Raw genomic sequence first — 22029 nt, 5'->3', positions numbered from 1 at the left:
GCCATCTCTCCAGCCCTGAGCCAAGTACACAATTTTATTGCTAAAAAATGTCCTTTGGAGTGACAATATTTATCCTTGACTTTCCCAAGGAACCCTGGGAGTGTTTGTTATCATAAAGGATCAGAGAGCCAGTAGACAGGGATGTACCAGAAGGTCACAGAACACAAATGGAGGCAATTCCCCAAATGAGGCTCCCTCAACCCAGATGTGTCAAGTTGACACTAAAGCTATCCAGAACACTCCCCAAGCGCGTGCGTGCGCGCGCGCGCGCACACACACACACACACACACACACACACACACCGCTATCACCATCAAAATACCATCACATCTCAAAGGGTAGAGAACGCTACATGGTACTGTGTCCTGATTTGGGTAAGGCTGGGTGGCTCTGGGATGGTGGGAATACTATCTTCTTGAGAGGGAAAGAGGAGTTGAGGATGGGAGATTTGTGGACACATTTGTAAATATGCACACCCCAGGAACAAGGCTCTTAAATTAATATCCTGTCCAGGAAGGAGACAGGAACCCCTGGCTCCCCAGTGTGGAAGCAGTCTGCTTCTGGAGCCCATGTTGGTCTGGTTTTCCAGCCCTGTGATCCCTACTTCCAATGGGACCCCAGTAGGGAATGAAAGGTCCCTCCTGGAATTCACATGACAGACTCTTTCTCACAGGAGGTGGCATCTCCAGCAGGTCCCCGATACTGTTTGAGGAGGGGGTTCCCCTCCTCGATGGTGGCGGGCAGTGGATTCAGGGGCACCTCACTCTTCACCTGGATCAACTCGGGCTCTGAGTTCTGCAACTTCGTACGATCCACGTAATTCTGAAGTAGTCCTGCCCCAAAAGCATCACCTTCGACGTTGAGGACAGTACAGGACCGGTCCCTGAAAGAGTACAAGAGACAACATGTGAGAGGGCAGGAAGAGGGCATAGAAGGCCAGGGCCCATGTGTCCTGCCTTCCTCCACAGAATTTTTTTTCCCTTTATTCTAGAGATAGGGTCTTACTATGTAGTCCTAGCTAGGCTGGAACTTGCTGTGTCACCCTGGCTGGCCTTGAACTCACAGTTTTGCCCTATCAATTTCCACCTCATTTCTCTGACACAGGGTCTCTTACTGAAACTGGAGCTAGGCTGGTGGCCAGCAAGCCCCAGTGAACGCCCCCACCCCCCAACCCCCCCGGCACAAGTATGGTCGTACCTGGCTTTTTCTATGGGGGCTGGGGATTTGAACTCCTGATGTCTGCTTAGCATGCGTTCCTACCCACTGAGCCATCTACCCAGCCCATTTTAGATGTTTTTGCAGTGCTGCATGATCAAGGCATAGTGAAACATGTTTATGAACCCAGCATGCAGGAGGTGGCTCTAGGCCACCATCGCATGGGCTACATGGTGAGTTCCTGGCTAGCATGGTATATAGGACCATTTCTCAAAAAGAAAAAAAAAACAAAGGTCCTTTTTAAACACATATTGGAGGCTCCTTCTAAAACTTCAAATTCATCCTTCCCCTTTAGGGCCCTCAAAGAGATGAGGCTTTTAGGCCCCTCTCCTTCTGCAAAGGCCCAGGCTGGCCTGGAACTCCCTGTGTAGCTGAGGATGACCTTGAACTCCTGATCCTTCTACCTCTAACTCCCCGTGCTGGGATTACAGGTAGGTACCACCATGCCTAGATTATGGGATGCTAGGGATTGAACCCAGGACTTTGTGCATGCTAGGTAGGCACTCTACCCACTGAGCTACACCCCACTGTTGTTGCTGTTTGTTTGAGACAATGTCTAGCCTAGAACTCTCTGTGTAGCCCAGGCTGATCTCAGAATCATGATCCTCCTGCCTCAACCTCCTTAGTGCTAGGATTACAGACAGGAGCTACCAAGCTCGGTGCTTCATTCCCTGATCACTGAATCATAATTCTACCGTACAAGACATTTTGCTTAACTACTCTCAGTTGAGGGCACCTGTACTTATCTTAGGGGGAAGCTCTCTGAAGTGAGGTTATACATTATAATTTGTTTAAAAAAAATTAAAAAAAAATTTTATGTGTATGCACTACCTGCATGTGGGTACCTGTGGAGGCCAGAAGAGGGCATCAGACCCTTGGAGCTGTAGTTACAGGCTACTGTGAGCGGCATGATATGGGTGCTGGAATGGAACTTGGGTCCTCTGGACAAGCAGTACATGCTCTTAACCACTAAACATCTTTCCAGCCCTAATTTTTCTGCTTTGAGATGGGGTCTTACTATATAGTCCAGGCTGGTCTTGAACTCCAGATTCTTTGACCTCAGCCTCCCAAAGCAGAGACTCATCAGAACTGTGTGCCATCATGCTTAGCCCAGCCTCTGTCTCCGTTTCATGAATGGTCTATGTGTGTTGACATCTGTAGGTCTGGAGGTTGACATCGGTGTCTTCCTTCATTGCTCTCTTACTTGTGGAGGCAGTGTCTCACTCTAAAATGGACTTAGAGCTCATCAATTCAGCTAGACTAGCTGGTCAAGGAGCCCCAGGGCTCCCCCTGTCTCTGCCAGGCCTGGGTTTTACGTAGGTGTTGGGAATCCAAATTCAGAGCCTCATACTTTGTAGTAGCAGTCAATATACTGACCAAGCTCTCTTTTCAGGCTCCTCTTCTACCCATTATACACAGGAGAAACTAAGACCTAGGAGGATTAAAGTCACATGGCCATGATGACAGCAGCAGGCTTTGAACCCAGGCTGCCTGGTCTGGGAGTCATGGCTGCTAGCTACCTGGTTCACCACCTTTCTGGGATTCCTCATAGGATCTCAAAGATGGCCAGGTATAGTGGCTCACACCTGTAATCCCAAAACTGTGGAGTCTGAGGCAGGGGGGTTGTGCATTGCCTGGACTACAGTGAGTATCAGTGAGTATCAAGGAAACATAGTGAGATTTAGTTGCAAAAAGTAAACAGCAGGACATGGTGTCACACGCTTTTAATCCCAGCACTAGGGAGGCAGAGGCAGGTGGGTCTCTGTGAGATTAAGGCAAGCCTGGTCTACCTAGGGAGTGCTAGGTCAGCTGGGGCTACAGGGAGACCCTGTCTCAAAACAAACATCAAAAAACAAATCAAAGAAACAAAACCAAAAAGACCCCAAAACGAAACAATGAAATAGGGGTTAGCCAGATGGCTCAGCAGGTAAAGGTGCTTGCTGCACAAGCCTGGCCGCCTGAGTTCAATTCCCAGAATCCATATAAATGCAGTAGAAAACTGACAACCCCTGTGGCACCTGTCCCCTCATCATGCACATAAAAATAATAAATAAATAACATGGACCCTCAAAGATGCTAACTGTTCCTATGTTTTGGGAGGATCAAGGTTCTACATGATGCCTCTACCACTTCCCTAATATCCTTCTCTACCCAGAAACGCTCACATGCTCATCCTCATCCCCAAGGAACCACTCATCATCGCCTCCCCAGACCTTACTCACACTAGCCAGTCCACCGCCAAGATCAAGGAGATGTCCTTGACAGGGAGGCTGACTGCTTCCAGGATGATGGCCAGAGTAAGGACACCCCCTGCAGGGATACCTGCTGCCCCCACGCTGGATGCAGTGGCTGTGACCCTGTGGAGCAAGAGGAAGAGAGAGGTGAGGCAGCTGCAGTTTGTGCTGGAAAACTTTAGAGCTCCAGGGATCCCAACCACAGTAGCTTTGTACTCACAGGATGGTGATGATCTTCACGAAGTCCAGGGGCAGTCCATTGCGCTGTGCTATAAACACAGCTGCCACGCACTGGAATAAGGCCGCGCCATCCATGTTGACCGTGGCTCCGATGGGCAGGATGAAGCGGCTGATGTGTTTGGCCACACCGTTATTTTCTTCCACGCACTTCATCATCAGGGGCAACGTGGCAGAGCTGCAGGGGTGCAGGCCACATGGTGAGCGCTCCTGGACTGCTAAGGCTCCGCCCACCCTCACTTGATGTTTCCCATCTACCACATAGCTCTGCCCACATCACTCTAAGACCCTGCCCACCTGCCCAAACCCCCTTTCCTCCCACCATGCAGAGGATCTCCCCTGCTAGCTTTCCATGTTCTTCCTGTAGCAAGGCAAAAGGCACTGTGGCTCCTGCTAAACAGCAGAATTCCAAAATGTGAGTCTTGGACAGCCCTGGGAACAGTGTGCTACCTCTCCATATGCCTGCAAAAATCTAGATGTGGCCAAACATACTGGTAACCCAAACACTTGGGAGGTTAAAAGAGGAGTATTCAAAGTTCAAGGTCAATTTGAACTAAAATAGTGAGATCTCAAAACAGCTCTGTGGTAGAATACTTGGCTAGAACCTGCCAGTTATAGGCTTTATGTGTGGCTCAGAGGTAGGGTGCTTTTAAACATATACCAGGTTCTAGTTTCAATCCCAAGTCCACAAAGAGAAAAATGGGGCCAGTGAGATGGCTCAGCAGGTAAAAGCACTTGCTACCAAGCCTGATAACCTGAGTTCAATCCCTGGGACCCATAGAGTATAAAAGGAGAACCAGCTCTCTCAAGTTGTCCTCTGACCTCTACATATGCGTCATGGTGTGTGCATGCACACACACAGGAATAAATGTAATACATTTGTTTTCCCCTAAAAAAGCAAAAAAGGCTGTGGAGATTGCTCAGTAGGTAAAAGCTCTTACTGTACAAACTTGAGGGCCCGAGTTCAAATCACCAGACGCACATGAAGAGCAGACACATATTACAAGTGTTGGTAATCTCCATCCTATGTGGAGATAACTGAAGGCTAGCTAGCTTAGAGTAGGGAAGCACAGCAGAAAACCAGAGAATGTCATAAGGTAGGCGGCGTGGACCCACACCCGAGATTGCTCTCTGATCTCCACACCCACATTGCAGCATGTGTCACCAGACAAAATCTCAGGTCTTCAGACACCCAATGCCCACTCTAGCTCCCTTAATACACACAAAAAGCCCACCTAGAAGAGGTCCCAAAGGCTGTGGCCAGCGGCGTCATGATGCCCCACAGGAAGGGATAGGGGTTCTTGCGGGTAAAGACAAAGTAGAGGAGGGGAAGAACCAGGAGCCCGTGGATGGCGTGGCCCAGCAGGCAACACAGGATGTATTTGCCAAGGTCAATGAAGAGCTGGCCCACATCTTCCATTTCCAGGATCTGGCTGGCCACCAGGAACAAGATGCCCACGGGAGCGTACCTAATCATCCCAGAGACAGATTACTGCTGTTGAACACGTGATTATTACAGCCTAGCTTTGTGCTCAGCACCACAGCTGACCACACTTCCTAACCTTCCCCACCCCATCTGGGGTTGCCCAGGGCACTGTCCAAGAATGGCTGCTTGCTCCAGGCCTTTGAAGTGGGTACAGCTGAGAGATGAAAGCCCCGGCACTCTCATCACTGCTTCGAGTTGTATCCTCAGATTGAGACTTGACCATGAATGAGAGGAAGAAGTGTCCATCACCTGTGAGTCATTTGCTTGCTGGGTTTGCTTGTTATAGCAGCTTGTGTAACTTGAACTAATACACTCTTAACACATTAGAAAAAATAAATGGTTGTGATGGGGTCACAGTAACTCCCAGGTCTGAGGTATTTGCAACATACCCTGAACGCTTGACTATGACTGATTGACAGGCAACTCTTACTATAATATAAACATGTCTGTCAGAGCTAGCATAGAGTCAAACACTGAACAGATATATAAAATAGGAACTGTTAAACTGAGAGTGGTGGCCCAACCCTGTCATCCCAGCTACTTGGTAGGATGAGGGATGAAGATCACAAGTTCAAGGCTAGGTTGGGCAACTTTATGAGACCTTGTCTTAAAAAGGAAAAAGAGAGCTAGGGATATAGTTCAGTGGAAGAGCACCTGCCTAGAATGGCCCAGTGAGGGGCTGGGGTGTGGCTCAGTGGTAGAGCACCTGCCTAGAATCCCCCAGTGAGGGGCTGGGGTATGGCTCAGTGGTAGAAGACCTGCCTAGAATGGCCCAGTGAGGGGCTGGGGTGTGGCTCAGTGGTAGAGCACCTGCCTAGAATCCCCCAGTGAGGGGCTTCAGCATTGTTCAGCAGTAGCTCTAGGCCCTACTTTCAGTCTCCATCACAACAAAGAAAGAAAACCAGCCAGGGACTATATTGCTCCAGGAACTGCTAGAGGAAAAAGTGGGACACTAGCTGGGAAGCATAGGATACTAGAGCAAAGACCCCAGGGTGTCGTGGTCAGCCAGGTTTCCCAATATCCTTCCTGGCTGCCATGGTTGATTGCCTTCCCAGTCCCTTCTGGCTTGTCACAAAAGATAGGCACCAATGGAGCTGGAGAGATGGCTCAACAGTTAATTTAAGAGTACTGGCTGCTCTTGTAGAGGGCTCGGGTTTGATTCCCAGCGCCCACATGGTAGCTAACAACTGTCCATATGTCCAGTTCTGACACCTTCTTCTGACCTCTGTGGGCACTGCACATTGCACTTACACATATGGAGGCAATACACTCAAATACATAAAATTAAAAGAAAAGAAAAAGAAAGAAAAGCATCAGTGCCTGGTCACCTGTGCATCTACATGGGGCCAGTGGTTCAAATCATAGCCACCCGGACTTGCCCAGAAGTTCTGCAAGCACAAGTGCCTAAACAAATATTTTCCATTGTTTTACTGTGGGAATGCTACAGATGAGACACTGTCCCAAGAACAGTACCTGTATTAACTCGTTTGTGTCCTTTTTGAGTCTGCTGTTAGAGCCCCATTTTCTAGGTAGAAAAACCAAAGCATAGGAAAGTTAAGTCTAACTTGGCGTAGGTCACACAGCTGGGAAAGGGCAGCACCAGGGTGGGAAATTGGGCTAGTTATGGCAGCAGAAATTTGTTCTTACCCACATTATCACCTGGCTACTCCAGCACAGGGCTTGTATTAATCAACACATACACATGGCAAGGTTGTGGCTCATTTGTAGAGCCTGCCTAGAACCCCCCAGTGAGGAGCTGGGGGGTGTGGCTCAGTGGTAGAGTCCCTGCCTAGAATCCCCCAGTGAGGGGCTGGGGTGTGGCTCAGTGGTAGAGCCCCTACCTAGAATCCCCCAGCGAGGGCCTGGGGTGTGGCCCTGCCTAGAATCCCCCAGTGAGGGGCTGGGGTGTGGCTCAGTGGTAGAGTCCCTGCCTAGAATCCCCCAGTGAGGGGCTGGGGTGTGGCTCAGTGGTAGAGCCCCTGCCTAGAATCCCCCAGTGAGGGGCTGGGGTGTGGCTCAGTGGTAGAGCACCTGCCTAGAATGCCCCAGCACTTCACTCAGCAGTACAGTGCTTACTTAGCATTTACCAGGCTCTGGGTCAGATTCCCAGCTCTACACTCATAAAAGCATGGTGTTGATGCCTATATTCCCATCACTTGAGTGCCAGAGCAGGAACATCTTGAGTTCACAGCAAGCCTCGGCTATGTAGTGAGACCCTATCTTACCAACACAACAAAAAGAGACACAGTGAGCACAACAGGTCCTTCTTTGTTGGAATCTGTGGAGACGTCATATGTTTTGGGTCTTTCTGTAGCCTTAGCTGGCCTAGAACTCACTATGTAGACCAGGCTGGCCTCCTTGTCACAGGGATAAGCCTGCCTCTGCCTCCTAAGTGCTGGGATTAAAGGTATGCGCCACCATGTCCAGTTCATTTTGTTCTTTAGGGCACTCTCTGCACATGCTAAGAAAGTGCTCTCAGACTGAGTCATGTCTTGGCCCTGTGTTCTGTGACTCATTTATTCTTTATGACAACCCAATGAGGCACACGTTGCTTTGGATGATTAAATCAAAGGGGATAATGTGTTATTACCATGTTGGAACCTATAAAGTTCTGATGCATCAGCCAAGCAGTGGCTATAATTTGGCTGTCTTTCATCACCTTCTAGTAAGATCAAAAAGGGCAAGTGCATCAATCCAGCAGCCACAGAATACAGCACTGCCACTGAGGGAGGGAGACAACAGGTCACCTGTCCAAAGCCACACAACCAGGGAACGGTGTGCACTGGATTTGATGCAGGTCCCTCAGGCTCTCCAGGAATAGATGGGAGCAGGGGATGTGGGTCCCCCACACCACATAACAGACGTGCCCTAGCCCTTCTCCCCACCACCTACCACATAATCCAGGAGACCAGAACCATGGTGGCATCATTGAAGGAGTTGAAGAAACAGATAAGCAATTCACCATCAGGCCCCAGCTTCCTCAGGGCCACGCCGAAAATGATGGCAAATACCACCAGACCCAGGATGTTCATGCCCTCCACCTCACAGCCCAGCTTTGGGGAAGAAACAGAGCGGGTTGAAGAGAGAGACCGTTAGCCCATCTGTACAGCCACTGGGGACCTGTCCTAGACACTGCCAAGGCCCAAGGAACTAGATCAGGGGTCACCCTGGGTGTGCGGGGCTAGAACAGAGGTACCCAAGGGAGGTCAGAACTGAGGTGTCAACTAGGAAATGGGGTGGTCCGGGGAGAACTTCCTACAGGAAAAGGCATCTGAACAGTGCCTAGGGGACAGGAAGAGGGAACCAAAAAAGAAGGGTAGTCGGCTGGAGAGATGGCTGAACAGTTAAAGAGTACTTGCTGCGTAATCATTAGGAATGGAGTTGGGATTCCAGCACTTATGTAATTAACAGATGAGATCTGCTCTGTGGGAGGACCCTCTAGGGTGGGATAGGCTGGGGGAAGGGTGGAATCTACCACCAGTGAGAGAATTGGGGAGGGGGCGGGGAGGAATTGGCTCAGCAGGGAACCTTAGAACCACAGGAGATAGTAAGAATTGTTGGTGTGGCGGTGCACGCCTTTAATCCCAGCACTTGGGAGGCAGAGGTAGGCAGATTACTATGAGTTCGAGACCAGCTTGGTCTACAAAGCAAGTTCCAGGACAGCTGGGGCTACAGGGAGACCCTGTCTCAAAAACAACAAAAAAAGAATTTCAGAATTAAAAAAAAATTTTTCATTTATTTTTATGTGTATGAATGTTGTTCCTGCTTATGTGCCATAGAATTTTGGTGGGTTTTTTTGAGACAGGGTCTCTTGTAGCCCAGGCTGGCCTCCAAACTCCATGTGTCGGAAGGTGACCTTAAATTTCTGATCCTGCTGCGTTCTCATCCCTAGTGCTGGGATCACAGGTGTCCACCACTAGTGATTTATGCGGTGTTGGAGATCAAACCCAGGGCTTCATTCACACTAAGACAAACTCTACCAACTGAGCCAAATCCCCAGCTTTAAGGATTGCAGACTTTAAATCAAATTTCACACTATACTCTTCGGTAAAACTGAAAAGCCACCACGGGCCAGTCGTGAGACTTTCAGCCCTAACCCAGCTCACCTGCACTGTGGTTGCGTTGATATTTCTCTGTGCACAGCCAACAGGAGGCTATAGATGGGGTTGGAAGAGTTAGTGTCAATTGTTGTCAAGGCCTCCCCAAGGGATTCTGGGAGCAGCAACACCCCAAACCTGCCTCAAGCATCCTTTCCTTTTTCTTTTTGAGACAGTCTCACATAGCCCATGTTACCCTAGTATTTCCCACATAGCCAAGGATGACTGACCTTCAACTCCTGATACTCTTGGTTTTCCCTACCCTCCCCCCAGAGCTGAGTACCACCTTGTCTGGTTCTGATGTGTTAGGGATTGAACCCAGGGCTAGGCAAGCACTCTACCAACTGAGCTACACCTCCAACCCCAAGGATTTCAGAGTTTAAATCAAATTTCACACTTTTGGAGGACTCAAAATACAAACGGTAGGCAGTAGGGCAAACTCAAAAGCCACAGTTTTTGGCTAGTGGCCAAAAGGGTGGGTTAGTGGCAAGGCTCTGTGGACCCTCCCGCCCATCCCCTACTCACCTTCCAGGCTGTAGCGTTGATCCCTATGTGTTCGTAAGATGTAGCATACTGAAGATGGGATGAGAAAGGCCAGTGTCACCTGTAATCAAGGCTGCCTCACACCACACCAGAACAATACCCCAAACCTGCCCCAAGCATTCTTTTTTTTGGGTATTTTTGAGACAGGGTCTCCCTGTAGCCCCAGCTGGCCTGGAACTCACTATGTAGACCAGGCTGGCCTTGAACTCAGAGATCCGCCTGCCTCTGCCTCCCGAGTGCTGGGATTAAAGGCGTGCGCCACCACGCCCGGCTGCATTCTTTCTTTTTTAAACTTTTTTCTTTTTGAGACGGACTCCCTGTAGCCATAGCTATCCTGGAACTCACTCTGTAGATCAGGCTGGCCTCGATCTCTCAGAGTTCTGAGATTAAAGGTGTACGCCACCACACCCAGTCCCCACCTCCTTTCTTTTTTAAGACAGGGTCTCTTGTAGAGGATGATCAAGAACGCCTGATCTTCTGGCCTCCAACTCCCAAGTGTTGGGATCACAGGTGTGTGCCACAATGTCCGCCTAATTTATTAAGACAGCATCTCCTTATGAAACCCAGAGATGGAAGTCTTTCCTCAGACTTCCCAGAGGCTGGTATCACCGGAAGGCTTCTATCCAGTCTCACCATGTTTTCATTTCATTCTTTTTTAAAATTTCATTAAAAAAACTTGAACTTATTTAGATTTGCCTTGCCTCTGCCTCCCGAGTGCTAGGATTAAAGGTGTGTCACCAAGCCCAGCTCCACATTCTCATTTCTTAATGGGAAATGTATGAATGAGTCTCAGCAGCTACCCAAGATGTACAATGTACAAATTGCTACATGCATTTTCCCTCTCTCCCGCTCACTCCCAGCTCCAGCCCCCAGCCCCTCAGGACTCACAGAACGGAATGTAGCAGACACCAGACTGGAGGGAAAGATATTCCTGCAGAAATAGACATACAGACAGTTGTTAGGTCATAACAGAGAGAGAAGCCAGGGGCTGTCTGGGGGCAGGGCTGGCCTCTTTGAGGGTAGTTATAGGAACCTTTCTTGGTTGTTTGAGAAAGGGTTTCCTGAAGCCCAGGCTGGCCTTGAACTCAATATGCATCTAAGAGTGACCTTGGGTGTTCTCGTGCATCTACCTCCCAAATGCTGGGATCACAGACATGGTCTTCACAACACACAGCTTTATACATACACACATACATATTACATTTATTTACTTAATTTGTATGTGTATACACTGCTGATGTTGAAGTCGGAAGACAACTTGAGTTGGTTCTCTCCATCTATCCTGTGGGTCCTCAGCTGAAACTCAGGTGATCAGGCTGAGGCAGATTCCTTAACCAGCTGAGCCACCTCTCGGCCTCCTCATCCCCCACCGCCATTTTGCAGTAGTGGAGATTGAACCCAGGACCTTGTCTGTGCTATGCAAGCACTCTACCACTGAGCTACATTCTCGGTTGTCCTTTTACTTTTTGAGACAGGTCATGTAGTACCCTCGGAGGTCAGAAGAGGGTGTCAACACCTGGACCATTGTTAGCTGCCATGTGGGTGCTGGGAATCGAACCCAGGTTCTCTGAAAGAGCAGCCAGTGCTCTTAACCAATGAGCCATCTCCTCAGTAGTTTTATAGTTCTGTACCATTAGGTCTGGCAGTGATAGGAATTTTTGAGGTCCCCTCAACTCACAGCTAGGGTTCCGGCCAGGCTGTTGGACCAGGTCTACACCCCTTTTCAGTGTATGGGAGTCTGAACTGAACTCCTCTGGCCCCAGGAAGCTGGTGTTTCAGACCCAAGGGATTGTGGGTTGGAAATAACAAATGTTGGGCTTGAGACAGGCTGGCAAGGGCAGGGTCACACCACGCCTCAGCTCCACCCCAGACTGCCAACTTAATATCCTGGGCGGCTTGCATCAGCTACTTCCTGAAGGGTTGAGGACAGGGTGATCCTGAGGGGCAGGTCGGTGGTGGGTCGGAGGGTGTAGGGGAAGATCCTGGAGTGTTGAAACGTGGCAGTGAGAAGTTAAGAACTTGTGACAAGGGGCGGCTGTTTGTGTCATAAATACGCATTTGTCCTTACAGGACTCCTGGGGTGTGACAGTGCAGTCTGCCCTGTGCCGGGCAGGCAGCTAATGCCAGTCAAAGCCTTCCTTTTGCAAAAGGGGATTCAGGTGTGTTGGCACAGACCAGAGGACTCCTCCTTCTAGTTCAAGGCCAGCCAGGGCTACATAGGGAGACCATGTTTCAATAATCCATAAAAAAAATAAAACACAAACCAGAAGGGGAATCTGAGGCTCAGAAAGGCAAGAAAATTGACCAAGTAGAAAGTAACAGAGATGGGATCTTTATTTGTCTGCGTGTGTGTGTGTGTGTGTGTGTGTGTGTGTGTGTGTGTCCTCATGTAGCCCAGGCTGACCTTGAACTTGCTATGTAGCTAAGGCTGGCCTAGAGCTCCAGATCTTCCTGTAGTGCTGGGGGCTTGCCCCATCCTCTTGAATATGGACTTAAGGCCTTTGTGTGGCCCATCACTGACAGTGGGTCAGCTGAAGAGAGCTGGACAAGTGCATCACAGCTAGTTTAAGGCCATGTGTGTTTCTGTGTGCCTGTGTCTATCTACCTTGTTGTTAAACTGGTTATAATGCTGTGTGCCTGTGACGTGCTCTGGCCAAGTCTGAGGGTGGCCAGCCAAGTGAGTGTGAGATTCAACTGTTTTGATCCTAGGTGGGAGGGAAAGGCCTGTGTTCATACACAGCCTGGGGTAGGTGTGTCTACTTACAGCTCAGGGTAGGGCCCCAGGACCCAGCTAATCTCCAGCAGCCAGGAGGTACTCAACTATAGACGCCAAGCCCTGGGACTCTCCCATTTCAGCCACACTCTGGCCCAGAGGTGGAAGACACCCTGTTTCCTGACTCACTGTTCCCCTCCACCTTTTCCTTCCAGGAAGTCCCCAATCTGAAGACTCTGAATCAGAGGCCCTCATGGTAAGGCCATGTGGACCCCAAAGTCTGGAGTTTTCCAAAGAGGGGTAGGGCAGTAGAAAAAGTTAACTCCCCTGTAGATCTGTTCCCATTTTGAGGGGGCCTACTAAGAGAGAGCCAGACAGAGGAGAGATGATGGGATAGAAAGGGAGACTGCCTGGTTCCAGCTGAACCAATAGGGAAGAGACAAGAAAAGACCTGGCTAAGTCCAGGTGACACGTGGAGAGGACAGTCTTATTATTACCAGGAAGAGAGGGGCTCCTCAATTCCCTCAGGGCCTCCACAGACTCCTGACAACAGAGTTCAAAGGCCTCTAACCCTGGGCCAAATCTTTATTCAAAGCCCCAACTTAGTGCCCTTTGCTATCTAGAAGTTTCCTCCTGTGGGGCAGCAAACAGTTTGGTTTTGTGTCTGTGAAGTGTGGAGTGCCCCTCAGGCTCTTCCTCAGACAGAGGTTGCAAGAACTACTCCTCTGGCAAGCTGAACAAGGAGGCTCACACCTGGAATCCCAGCTCTCAAGATTTCAAGACCAGCCTGAGCTACACAGCAGACAAGGTAATGGAGTGATGGTGGTCAGTCTTCCCAGCACTTGGGAGGTCAGGGCTACATGAGACCCTGTCTCCAAAACAAAACCAACAAGAATAGGAAATATTTTCCCTTCTTCCTCCCTATGGGTCCTCAGGTTTTCAGAAGTCATTTCCAGAAGTCTATCTTCATCTTTCCAAGGGGTCAGAGACCCTCTCTCACCATCTACTTGCATTTTCCTAGACTCTAGAGAGGATGTCTCACTATGTCAGACCCAAAGCCCCTCCTTTGCCTTTAGTGGTAATCCCAGCTTCAGCACTCTGGAAGCTGAGGTAGGAAGAGTGCCACGAGTTTGAGGCCAGCCTGGGCTACATAGTTTGTTCCAGACCCTGCCTGACAAACATACATACATATATATGTAGAGAGAGAGAGAGACTCTTCCCTCCACTCCCACCACGCTTGCACAGGGCCCCTCCCACCCAGATCCCGTTGGGAACTTACCTCAGAAGATCCAGAAAAGAATCCAGCACCTCCTTGGTGGGGGCATTGGGAACACCGGTGGCATCGACCGAGGAGTTGACGGCGGTGCTGACGGCGGTGCCCGGCTGCAGCACCAAAGCCAAGCCCACGCCCAGCGCGGACGCGAGTATCGTGGTGACCAGGAAAAAGAGCAGCGCCCAGGCCCCCACGCGACCGAGCGCACTGGGGTCCAGGCTGGCTGCCCCTCCGATCAGGCTGCACACCACGAGCGGCAAGATGATCATCTTCAGCAGGCGTAGCAGCAGCTCGCCGGGGAAGGCGAAGGCCGCCAAGTTCACAGTGCCACCGGCCGCGGAGACCCCCAGGCCCAGCCCCACGCCGGTCACCACCGCTACCACCGTAAGGAGCACCAGCAGGTTGGCTCGGAGGCAGCGGCGCACCTGGTCCCAGGAACCACAGCAGCCGGATGCTGTCGCGCTTGTGTCCTCTCCAGTACCCAGCTCCGGGCCACCACTGGCGGTGGGATTCACGGTCACCAACCCCTTGATGTCGGCCTTAGGGGGATCGACTACCATGATGAGCTTCAATCGGTTCCTTTAGCTCCTAGAGGCTTGGACGCGCTCGGGGTTCCCTCCCAGGGATGGAAGGATCTGAGGGCTGAGAGTTGAGGCTGGAGCTGGGGTGGGGGTGGGGCGGGGACTTGGAGTTAGTTGCGCGTCCCCGGATCTAGGAGGCTGTGTTCTTCCCCGGCGGTGGCGGATCCCTGAAAGCTGGGAGTTGAGAGAGCCTAGGCTTTTTTTTTTCTCGGGGCGGGGCGTGGGAATTTTGGGGCTCCGGGAAGCTTGCAGGGCGCCCAGGTGGTGGAGTCTGCAGGAAGCTCAATTCAGGTGGCGTAGATCCGGGATGCCTGGCTTCTTCGGGTGGTGGGGATCCGGGATGCCTGGGTCCTGGAATCCCAGGGCTGGGGCGCTTGGATCGTGGGTAACGCGTCTGGAGCGCTAGGAGGAGTGAATGGAGGCTCTCGAGTCCTGGAGAGGAGATGCAGATCCCAGGTGCGAAGGGCAGCGGCCCGGGGGATGCGGGGAGAGCCGCCAAGAGGCAAAGCAGACACTTCCCCGGTCTCGCCGCGTGGCTCTCTGAGCCTCCAAGACCGAAGCGGCTAGGATTGAAGATGGAGGGCGGGGCTTGAGAGGGCGAAGGCCGAGCCCCGGTGCTGATTGGCTGAGGAGCGTTAGGAGGGCGGCTGCGAGCGAGGGGCGGGGCTGAGACCAAAGAGGGGCCAGTCACCAAAGAAGGCTGAATTAACTATGCCGAGCCAGGGGCCGGGGCCAGGAGGGAAGGGATGAGGCCCGAAGCGGGTGCTGCTTTTTTCCGCCAAAGGAATACCGCTGTGGGTTTGCAGTCGTTAAATCACAGCAGGCCCCTGGTGAGAGAACCTCTAAAAAGGGCAGGTAAACCTCAAAAAGTTCATTTTCTTTTCCGTTTTCCCCAATATATATACATATTTATTGAAGTTTTGTGCATTTCATACATCTTAATCATATTTAGACCCTCCCCATCTGCACCCGCTTTTCTTTTTCTTTTCTTTTCTTTTTTTTTATTTTTTTTATTTTGAGACAGAATCTCATCGCAGCTCTTGTAGCCAAGGATGACCTTGAAGTGATCCTCCTGCCTCCATTTCGTAAGTGCTAGATTCTGGGCAGTTCAGGACCAAACTAGGCTACATGAGATCCTGTCTCAAAAAAACAAAAATCATGGCTCAGTGGAGCGCTTGCTTTTCAATCATGAGGATCAGAGCTTAGATCCCAACACCTACATCAGGCGGCTCACAGTGCCTGTAATTCCATCTCCAAGAGATCGGACGCTGTCTTCTGGATTCCAAGGATACCTACACAGACACATGCATACATGCATAAATTATATAAAATAAATTTTAAAAAATTCTGGGGAGCAAGGCCGGAGAGATGGCTTAGTGGTTAAGAGCCTCAGAGGACCCGGGTTCAATTCCCAGCACCCACATGGCAGCTAACAATGGTCTGTAACTCCAGTTCCAGGGGAATTCAACACCCTCTTCTGACTCCATGGACATTGCATGGCACCAGTGCACTTACACACATGCAGGCAATACATCCATACACATAAAATAAAAATAATAATAAATACTGGGGAGCTGGTGAGGTGGCAACAGGTTTTTAATCCCAGCACTCAGGAGGCAAAGGCAGGAGGATTTCTGTGAGTTCCAGGCCAATCAGGGCTACCTACTGAGACCTTGTCACCAATATGTGGTGGTGGTGGGGAGGGGGCTGGAGAGATGGATCAATGGTTAGGAGCACTGGTTGCTTTTGCAGAGGGCCTGGGTTTGGTTCCCAGCACCCCCATGGTGGCTAACAATGCTTCTTAACTCCAGTTTTAAAGGATTCGATGCCCTCTTCTGGCCTCCAAAGGCATTGCACAACACAGGTGTATTTGCATATATGTAGGCAAACCACTCATACACACAAATTTAAATAAAAATTCAAATTAATAAAAGTGCTTGTGTGTGTGTGTGTGTGTGTGTGTGTAGATACATGTACCCTCCATTGGGTGTGTGGAGGCTAGAGGTGGATGGCAGGCATCTTCCACTGTCACCCTCCATCTTATGAATCTGGAATTAAATAATTTGGCTAGGCTGGCTGACCAGCATGCCCCTGGCATCCTCTCACCTCTGTTTTCAGCACTAGGGTTACAGTCATGCACTACTGTGCCCTGCGTTTACAAGGGTGCTGGGGATTCAGACTCAGGCTCTCCTGCTCAAGCAGAATGCACTTTTCCCACCCACTGACATCTCCCTCTCCCAGATAAATGACTTTTTGTCATCTGTTTCCTTAAAGAGTCACAGATTCTTAGGCTGAGTGTTCTCCACAAACTCACACGCATACCCCACACATACATAAACATAAATAAATGTATCAACAAAAAACAAACAATTGGCCTTGGGCCAATGGGACATCACAAAGTTCATTCTTAGCCTAGACTCTGGCTCCTCCGTCCAAGGTAGGAATGCCAGTCTTGAAGAGAAGGAGGAGGAAAGAGGTCCCTGGAACCCACAATCTTGGGGGAGTAGAGGGTGGGTCTGGACCTGGGAGCAGAGATTGAAAGCCTGGGGATCAGGATTGGTTGGGTATGCTCCTGCCCCTGCCCCCTCCCCTCTCTGCCTCCTCAGAGAAGAAATTCACCAACTGGTCCCAGCCAGCTCTCCTCCCACTGGCCCAACCTCCTACGGGGATTCCTTCAGATTTCAACAGTGAAAGAATGGCCTGGGGCTCCCCAGAAGGTCATAAAGGTCAGTGAGAGTCTGGGTTGAGTTAATAGGGAGCCAAGAGGCCCTTCCCAGGCTTTGTTGGCCTCCTGGGAAATGCCTAGAAGGGTGTCTCTGCTGGGAAGTCTGATGTCTGCCAGGAGGAAGGATTGAGGGTACTGCAGGGCTCAGCCCTCCCCAACACTCTGCCTCAGCTCAGGACTGCATTCAGAAGCTGAGCCTGGAATCCCAGTCACTGAGGCAGGAGGATCACAAGTTCTTGGCCATCCTGAACCACAGACAGTGACAACTGAGATGAGGATGCCGAGCTGGAGGGGAAGTCTAGCTATAGATGTGGAGAGGTGGAGGAAAGGAGGGCTTGCTGGAGGAGGAAGCATTGCACAAGCTTTTACAGAAAATGTATTTATTTTGTGTATATTTTATATTATGTGTATGAGTGTTTTGCCTGCATATATGTAAGTGTACCACATGTGTGCAATACCTATGAAGGGAAACTGGAGCTGGAGTTACGGATGGATGGTTGCCGCGATCCTCAACTCTGACCTGCAGAGCTGAAGAGAAACGACACGAACACCAAGGTAGGGTTCAAGCTTCTTCTTTCATTGCGCCGTTTTTTCCGTTATATAGATGCCCCAAAAGCCCTCCCTTTCGCCAGACCCAATCAGGGGAATTACACGCGCACACCAGACAGTTGAGGCAGCAATCTGTAGGGTCACGTAAACCCAATCATGCATGCTGACACTACTCATCAGGCAGTCCGCGTGTGATCGGGACACTGCGTTTGCGCATATGGAATAAACAGGTGATGATCACAAGTCTGGGCAAAATGGCAGGGCGCCATCTTGGGCTGCTCCGGCCATGCCTGCTTGCCACATCTCCCCCTTTTTGTTTTATAACATGGTGCTTGGGCCGTGCCTGTCTTAGGTCGCTCCCTTCCACGCAGCATCTTTACCTGTCATCAACTGCTCAGCAGCATGGCTGATAGTCTGTCTTAGGTTAGTATGCTCGTGAGGGAGTCTTTCCCGTCTCTGACTACCGGTCCATCATGCTTAACCATGCATGGGGGGACTCGCCTTTCTCCAACGCGACCATAGCCTGCATGAGCATCATTTGTTGTTGTTCGTTCTTTTGCCTCATCCTGCACATACACCAAATCAAACAACCACTCACTCCTACAAGCAGGAAGCCCCAGAAAGCCATTCCTCCCCAATCTTTGAGGAAGGAGAAAGCCCCCTGCATGGTTTGCAGCCAGTCTTCAATGGTGGCGATCTGGACTCTCGTGGCATTGACAGCCACCATCGAGGCTCTCAGGTCAGCGAGCTTCTTGTCAAAGTCTCGGCTCCAGTTCCCCTGGAGAGCTATGGAGAGCTCTCGTGACAGATTACCTGCTCTGGAAAAGTTAGAATATTCAACAGAGGTTATACATAAACCAGACATGTGATGGATGCACCCGACAAGCAAGAGTTGACCCAAGATATCTATTTGCTCTTGCACTAGGTCCACTCTTTGATTAACCATTAATACTCCAGCTTTTAACTGTACATTAATATCTTCCTGCAATGATAAAGCTTGTGCAGTGTTTTGGGACAAGCTATTTAGCATGCCAGCTGTTTGCACTGATGTAGCTAGTGCGGCGGCAGCTACAGCAGCCGCCGCTGCTGAGGCTGCTATAGCTGCGATAATAGCTGCAGTAATTCCAAAATCTCGTTTTTCTCTTAGCAGGACTGATAATTCTGAGTCTCTAATTTGCACAGGCCAGGGAAGCATAGTGGGCATGCACAGTACCACCACCTTAGGGAATGCAGTGGTGTTCCAGCATTTCGACAAGAAGCAATTTTCATTGGTACAGTGCAGAAAATCTGTCGCGTTGCTGCTATTAGTAACTAGAAAGAAGAATGGAGGAACAACGCAAATGGGTGTGGGGTTCATAGGGATTTGGGTTTTATTATCACACATTACTAAAGCTCCCCCTTGCTCAAACAACCCACTGATGTTACGCATGAAAGAGCAATTTACAAGTTTTCCACCTTTGATCATACTCATGGGGCTCACATCAGTGCAGCTACCATTGATACCACACAGAACCCATTCATTAAATGGGTTTTCTGGCGAACTGAGTACGGGGTCTTGAAATGTATAATTTCCAAATGTTGAATCATTGGTGGATATATAAGGCGAGAAGGTGAAGTATTTTTCCCGCTGGCACCAGAGGGTTTTGAGCCCTTGGCAACCTGTCCACACTATTGGCCACTCTCTAGGTGTGGAACAATATGGGGCTAAGCGAGGTTGGCGGGGGCCAGATCTGTTGTCTGTAGCAGAATATTTTGAAATAAGTCTTGGTACCACTCCTTGCAGGATACTGGCATTGCCAGTGGTACTGTTCCAGGACTTCAGCTGGAATTTGCCCATACTGTTAGATATAAAATTAATACAAGAACCATTGGTCTCATCTCTCACAGAGAAGCATAAAGCCCTGCTGAGGGTCACATTATATATTGCAAATGGTTCCACACGGCCTTCATATCTAATCATAGGGAGTCCCAGAGACGCGTTGGTAGTAAAGATCCTGGGAAATATATTGGCATCATGACTGACAGGTAGAGGGAGGGGGAATGCTTTCAATATTCCCCATAAGTTACGCACTGTTCCGATGTGGCTCAGTCCAGTCATCATCATCAGGCTCAAGCATAGCAGCAGGAGCGTCCTTGGCATTCTGCTCTCTTCCGGGTTTCACCAGCCGTTCAGGGACCCAGATAGGTGTCTCTTTGTCCTGTGGGTAAATGCAAACCCCCCCCTGGTCCAGGCCATGACTGGCGAGGGCCCCTGCCACGTGCCTGTAAGCACATCTTTCCAATATACTTGAACTGGATGTGATTGGCTCGGCGATGTATGATGTTCTGTGGGGGAACGGCCATTGACATCCAAATTTAAAAAATTGAGTGTAAAAAGAGCAATATTTAATTTGTCCTTTTGGGATCTGAACTGTTCCCCTATTCCCCCTTTTTGTTTTAATAGACAAGCTTTTAATGTGGCATTGGCTCTCTCAACTATGCCTTGTCCTTGTGGGTTATATGGTATACCGGTGGAATGCGCTATGTTAAGAGTAGCACAGAATGACTGAAATTTCGAGGAACAATAAGCTGGGCCATTATCAGTTTTAATGTGCATTGGTTGGCCCCAAGCAGCAAAAGCCTGCAAGCAATGGGATATAACATGCTTAGCCGCTTCTCCTGCCTGAGCAGAGGCATGAATGACGCCTGAGTAGGTATCAATGGAGACATGGATGTATTTCAAAGTACCAAATTCAGGAAAATGGGTTACATCCATCTGCCACAATGTTCCTGGTTTAAGGCCCCGTGGATTAACCCCCACGGGTCTAGAAGGAAGGTATGAAACACAATTCTTGCATAGCAGCACAATTTGTCGGGCTTGCTCCCTTGTAAGCTTGAATTTTGCCTGAAGAGTATGAGCATTGACATGAAATAGGGAATGAAAGTGCGTTGCCAACTCCATAGGGGTGCTAGACAAAAAGGCAAATACTATTCTGGTGGCCAAATCTGCTTTTGCATTACCCTCAGCCACAGGTCCAGGGAGGCCAGTATGGGCCCTGGTATGAATGACACAGAAAGGTGCTTTGCGCTGCCAAATCAGCTGTTGTAGGGCAGCGAATAATTCAAAAACTTGGGAGTTGTTTCGCAGGGCTCCCACATTTTCTAAAATCTGTAGGCTCTGAACAACATACTGGCTATCTGAAATGAGGTTAAAAGGCTGAGGGACTTGAGTAAAAACTGTCAAAACTGCTGCAAGCTCCGTAGCTTTGGCTGACACAAAGGAGAAAATATGTACCTCAGGAGGGCGTCCTTCTATGTATATGGAGCCCACTCCTCCTTTGGACCCATCTGTATAAATATTGAGTGCTCCTGCGATAGGGGTTTTACGAGTAATCTGTGTCTGTATCAAGGGGTTGCGGCTTGCAAATTGTAAAACTGGAGAGGAAGGGAGATTATTATCAAATCTTCCAGTGGCACTAGTTACTGTCACGGCCCATTCATCATTACAAGCAGCCAGTGTTTTTATCTGGGCCGGTGTGTAAGGGGTTATAACAATATCAGGTTGCTTGCCTAATGCTTCCACGCTAATCCTTAGTCCCTTTTGTATCAATTTTGCTACGTCCTCTGGATAATAGGACAACATTCTTTTTGGGGAATAAGCCAAATATATCCATACTATAGGTCCGTTCTGCCAAAGGACTCCCGAAGGTGACCGATCAGAAGCTATGATACATAAGTACAGAGGCAGATTGGGATCTACACGGTCCACCTGGGCCTGTTCCAAGCGTAGCTCTACCTTTTGAATGCAGGCCCTCGCTTTATCAGTAAGCTCTCTAGGAGAGGTAAGGTCAGGATCTCCCTGCAATATCTGAAACAGTGGAGCTAATTCAGTGTTGGTTAATTTGCAGTAAGGTCGAATCCAATTAATGTCCCCAAGAAGCTTCTGAAAATCATTTAATGTTTTAAGGTGATCTACCTGAATTGTCATTTTAAGAGGCCTAATCTGGGCCATATCTAATCGGGTCCCTAAGTATTCTTTAACATTTTGCAATTGAATTTTTTCTGGGGCTATGCTCAACTTCCATTTCTGAAATTCTGATTTTAGACAACATAACATGTCTGCAACAGTTGCTTTATTTTGGGCGCATAACAATATGTCATCCATATAATGATAGATAGCTGCATTTGGGAAAGTCTTCCTCAGAGGGCTTATAGCTTTACCCACATAGAGCTGACACAAGGTTGGGCTGTTGGCCATGCCTTGGGGGCAAGACCGTCCATTCACACCGGACATCGGGTGAGGAATGATTTAAGGAGGGTACAGTAAAGGCAAATTTGTTAGTATCATTGGGATGTAACGGTATGGAGAAGAAACAATCTTTTATATCAATTACAG

At 49.5% G+C, this 22029-nt stretch overlaps 1 protein-coding gene across 1 annotated transcript; it reads right to left on the bottom strand.

Annotated features, from left to right (window-relative positions):
* Positions 1 to 257: 257 nt before the first annotated feature.
* Positions 258 to 14953, bottom strand: Slc1a5 (solute carrier family 1 member 5). The gene is made up of 9 exons (XM_008821784.3): positions 13806 to 14953; positions 10702 to 10744; positions 9796 to 9843; positions 9280 to 9327; positions 8066 to 8226; positions 4923 to 5156; positions 3671 to 3865; positions 3439 to 3573; positions 258 to 884 (listed from the first exon to the last, which is right to left on the bottom strand). The coding sequence occupies exons 1-9, from the start codon at positions 14357 to 14359 to the stop codon at positions 650 to 652; spliced, it is 1653 nt and encodes a 550-aa protein (XP_008820006.1). The 5' UTR covers positions 14360 to 14953; the 3' UTR covers positions 258 to 649.
* Positions 14954 to 22029: the final 7076 nt, after the last annotated feature.

The sequence above is a fragment of the Nannospalax galili genome, unplaced genomic scaffold (assembly GCF_000622305.1).
Source record: "Nannospalax galili isolate Female #2095 unplaced genomic scaffold, S.galili_v1.0 scaffold432, whole genome shotgun sequence".
NCBI lineage: Eukaryota > Metazoa > Chordata > Mammalia > Rodentia > Spalacidae > Nannospalax > Nannospalax galili.
The sequence above is the reverse complement of the archived record's forward strand: the minus strand, read 5'-3'. Positions and strand labels throughout refer to the sequence as shown.

What these genes read in the sequence shown, in the direction of transcription:
- Slc1a5 (XM_008821784.3), bottom strand. Translation starts at nt 14,359, where the DNA reads ATGGTAGTCGATCCCCCTAAGGCCGACATCAAGGGGTTGGTGACCGTG. An exon ending in TGTCTGCTACATTCCGTTCT is followed by an intron (nt 9,844 to 10,701) that starts GTGAGTCCTGAG and finishes TCCCATCTTCAG; the next exon opens with TATGCTACATCTTACGAACA. An exon ending in TCAACGCAACCACAGTGCAG is followed by an intron (nt 8,227 to 9,279) that starts GTGAGCTGGGTT and finishes TCTTCCCCAAAG; the next exon opens with CTGGGCTGTGAGGTGGAGGG.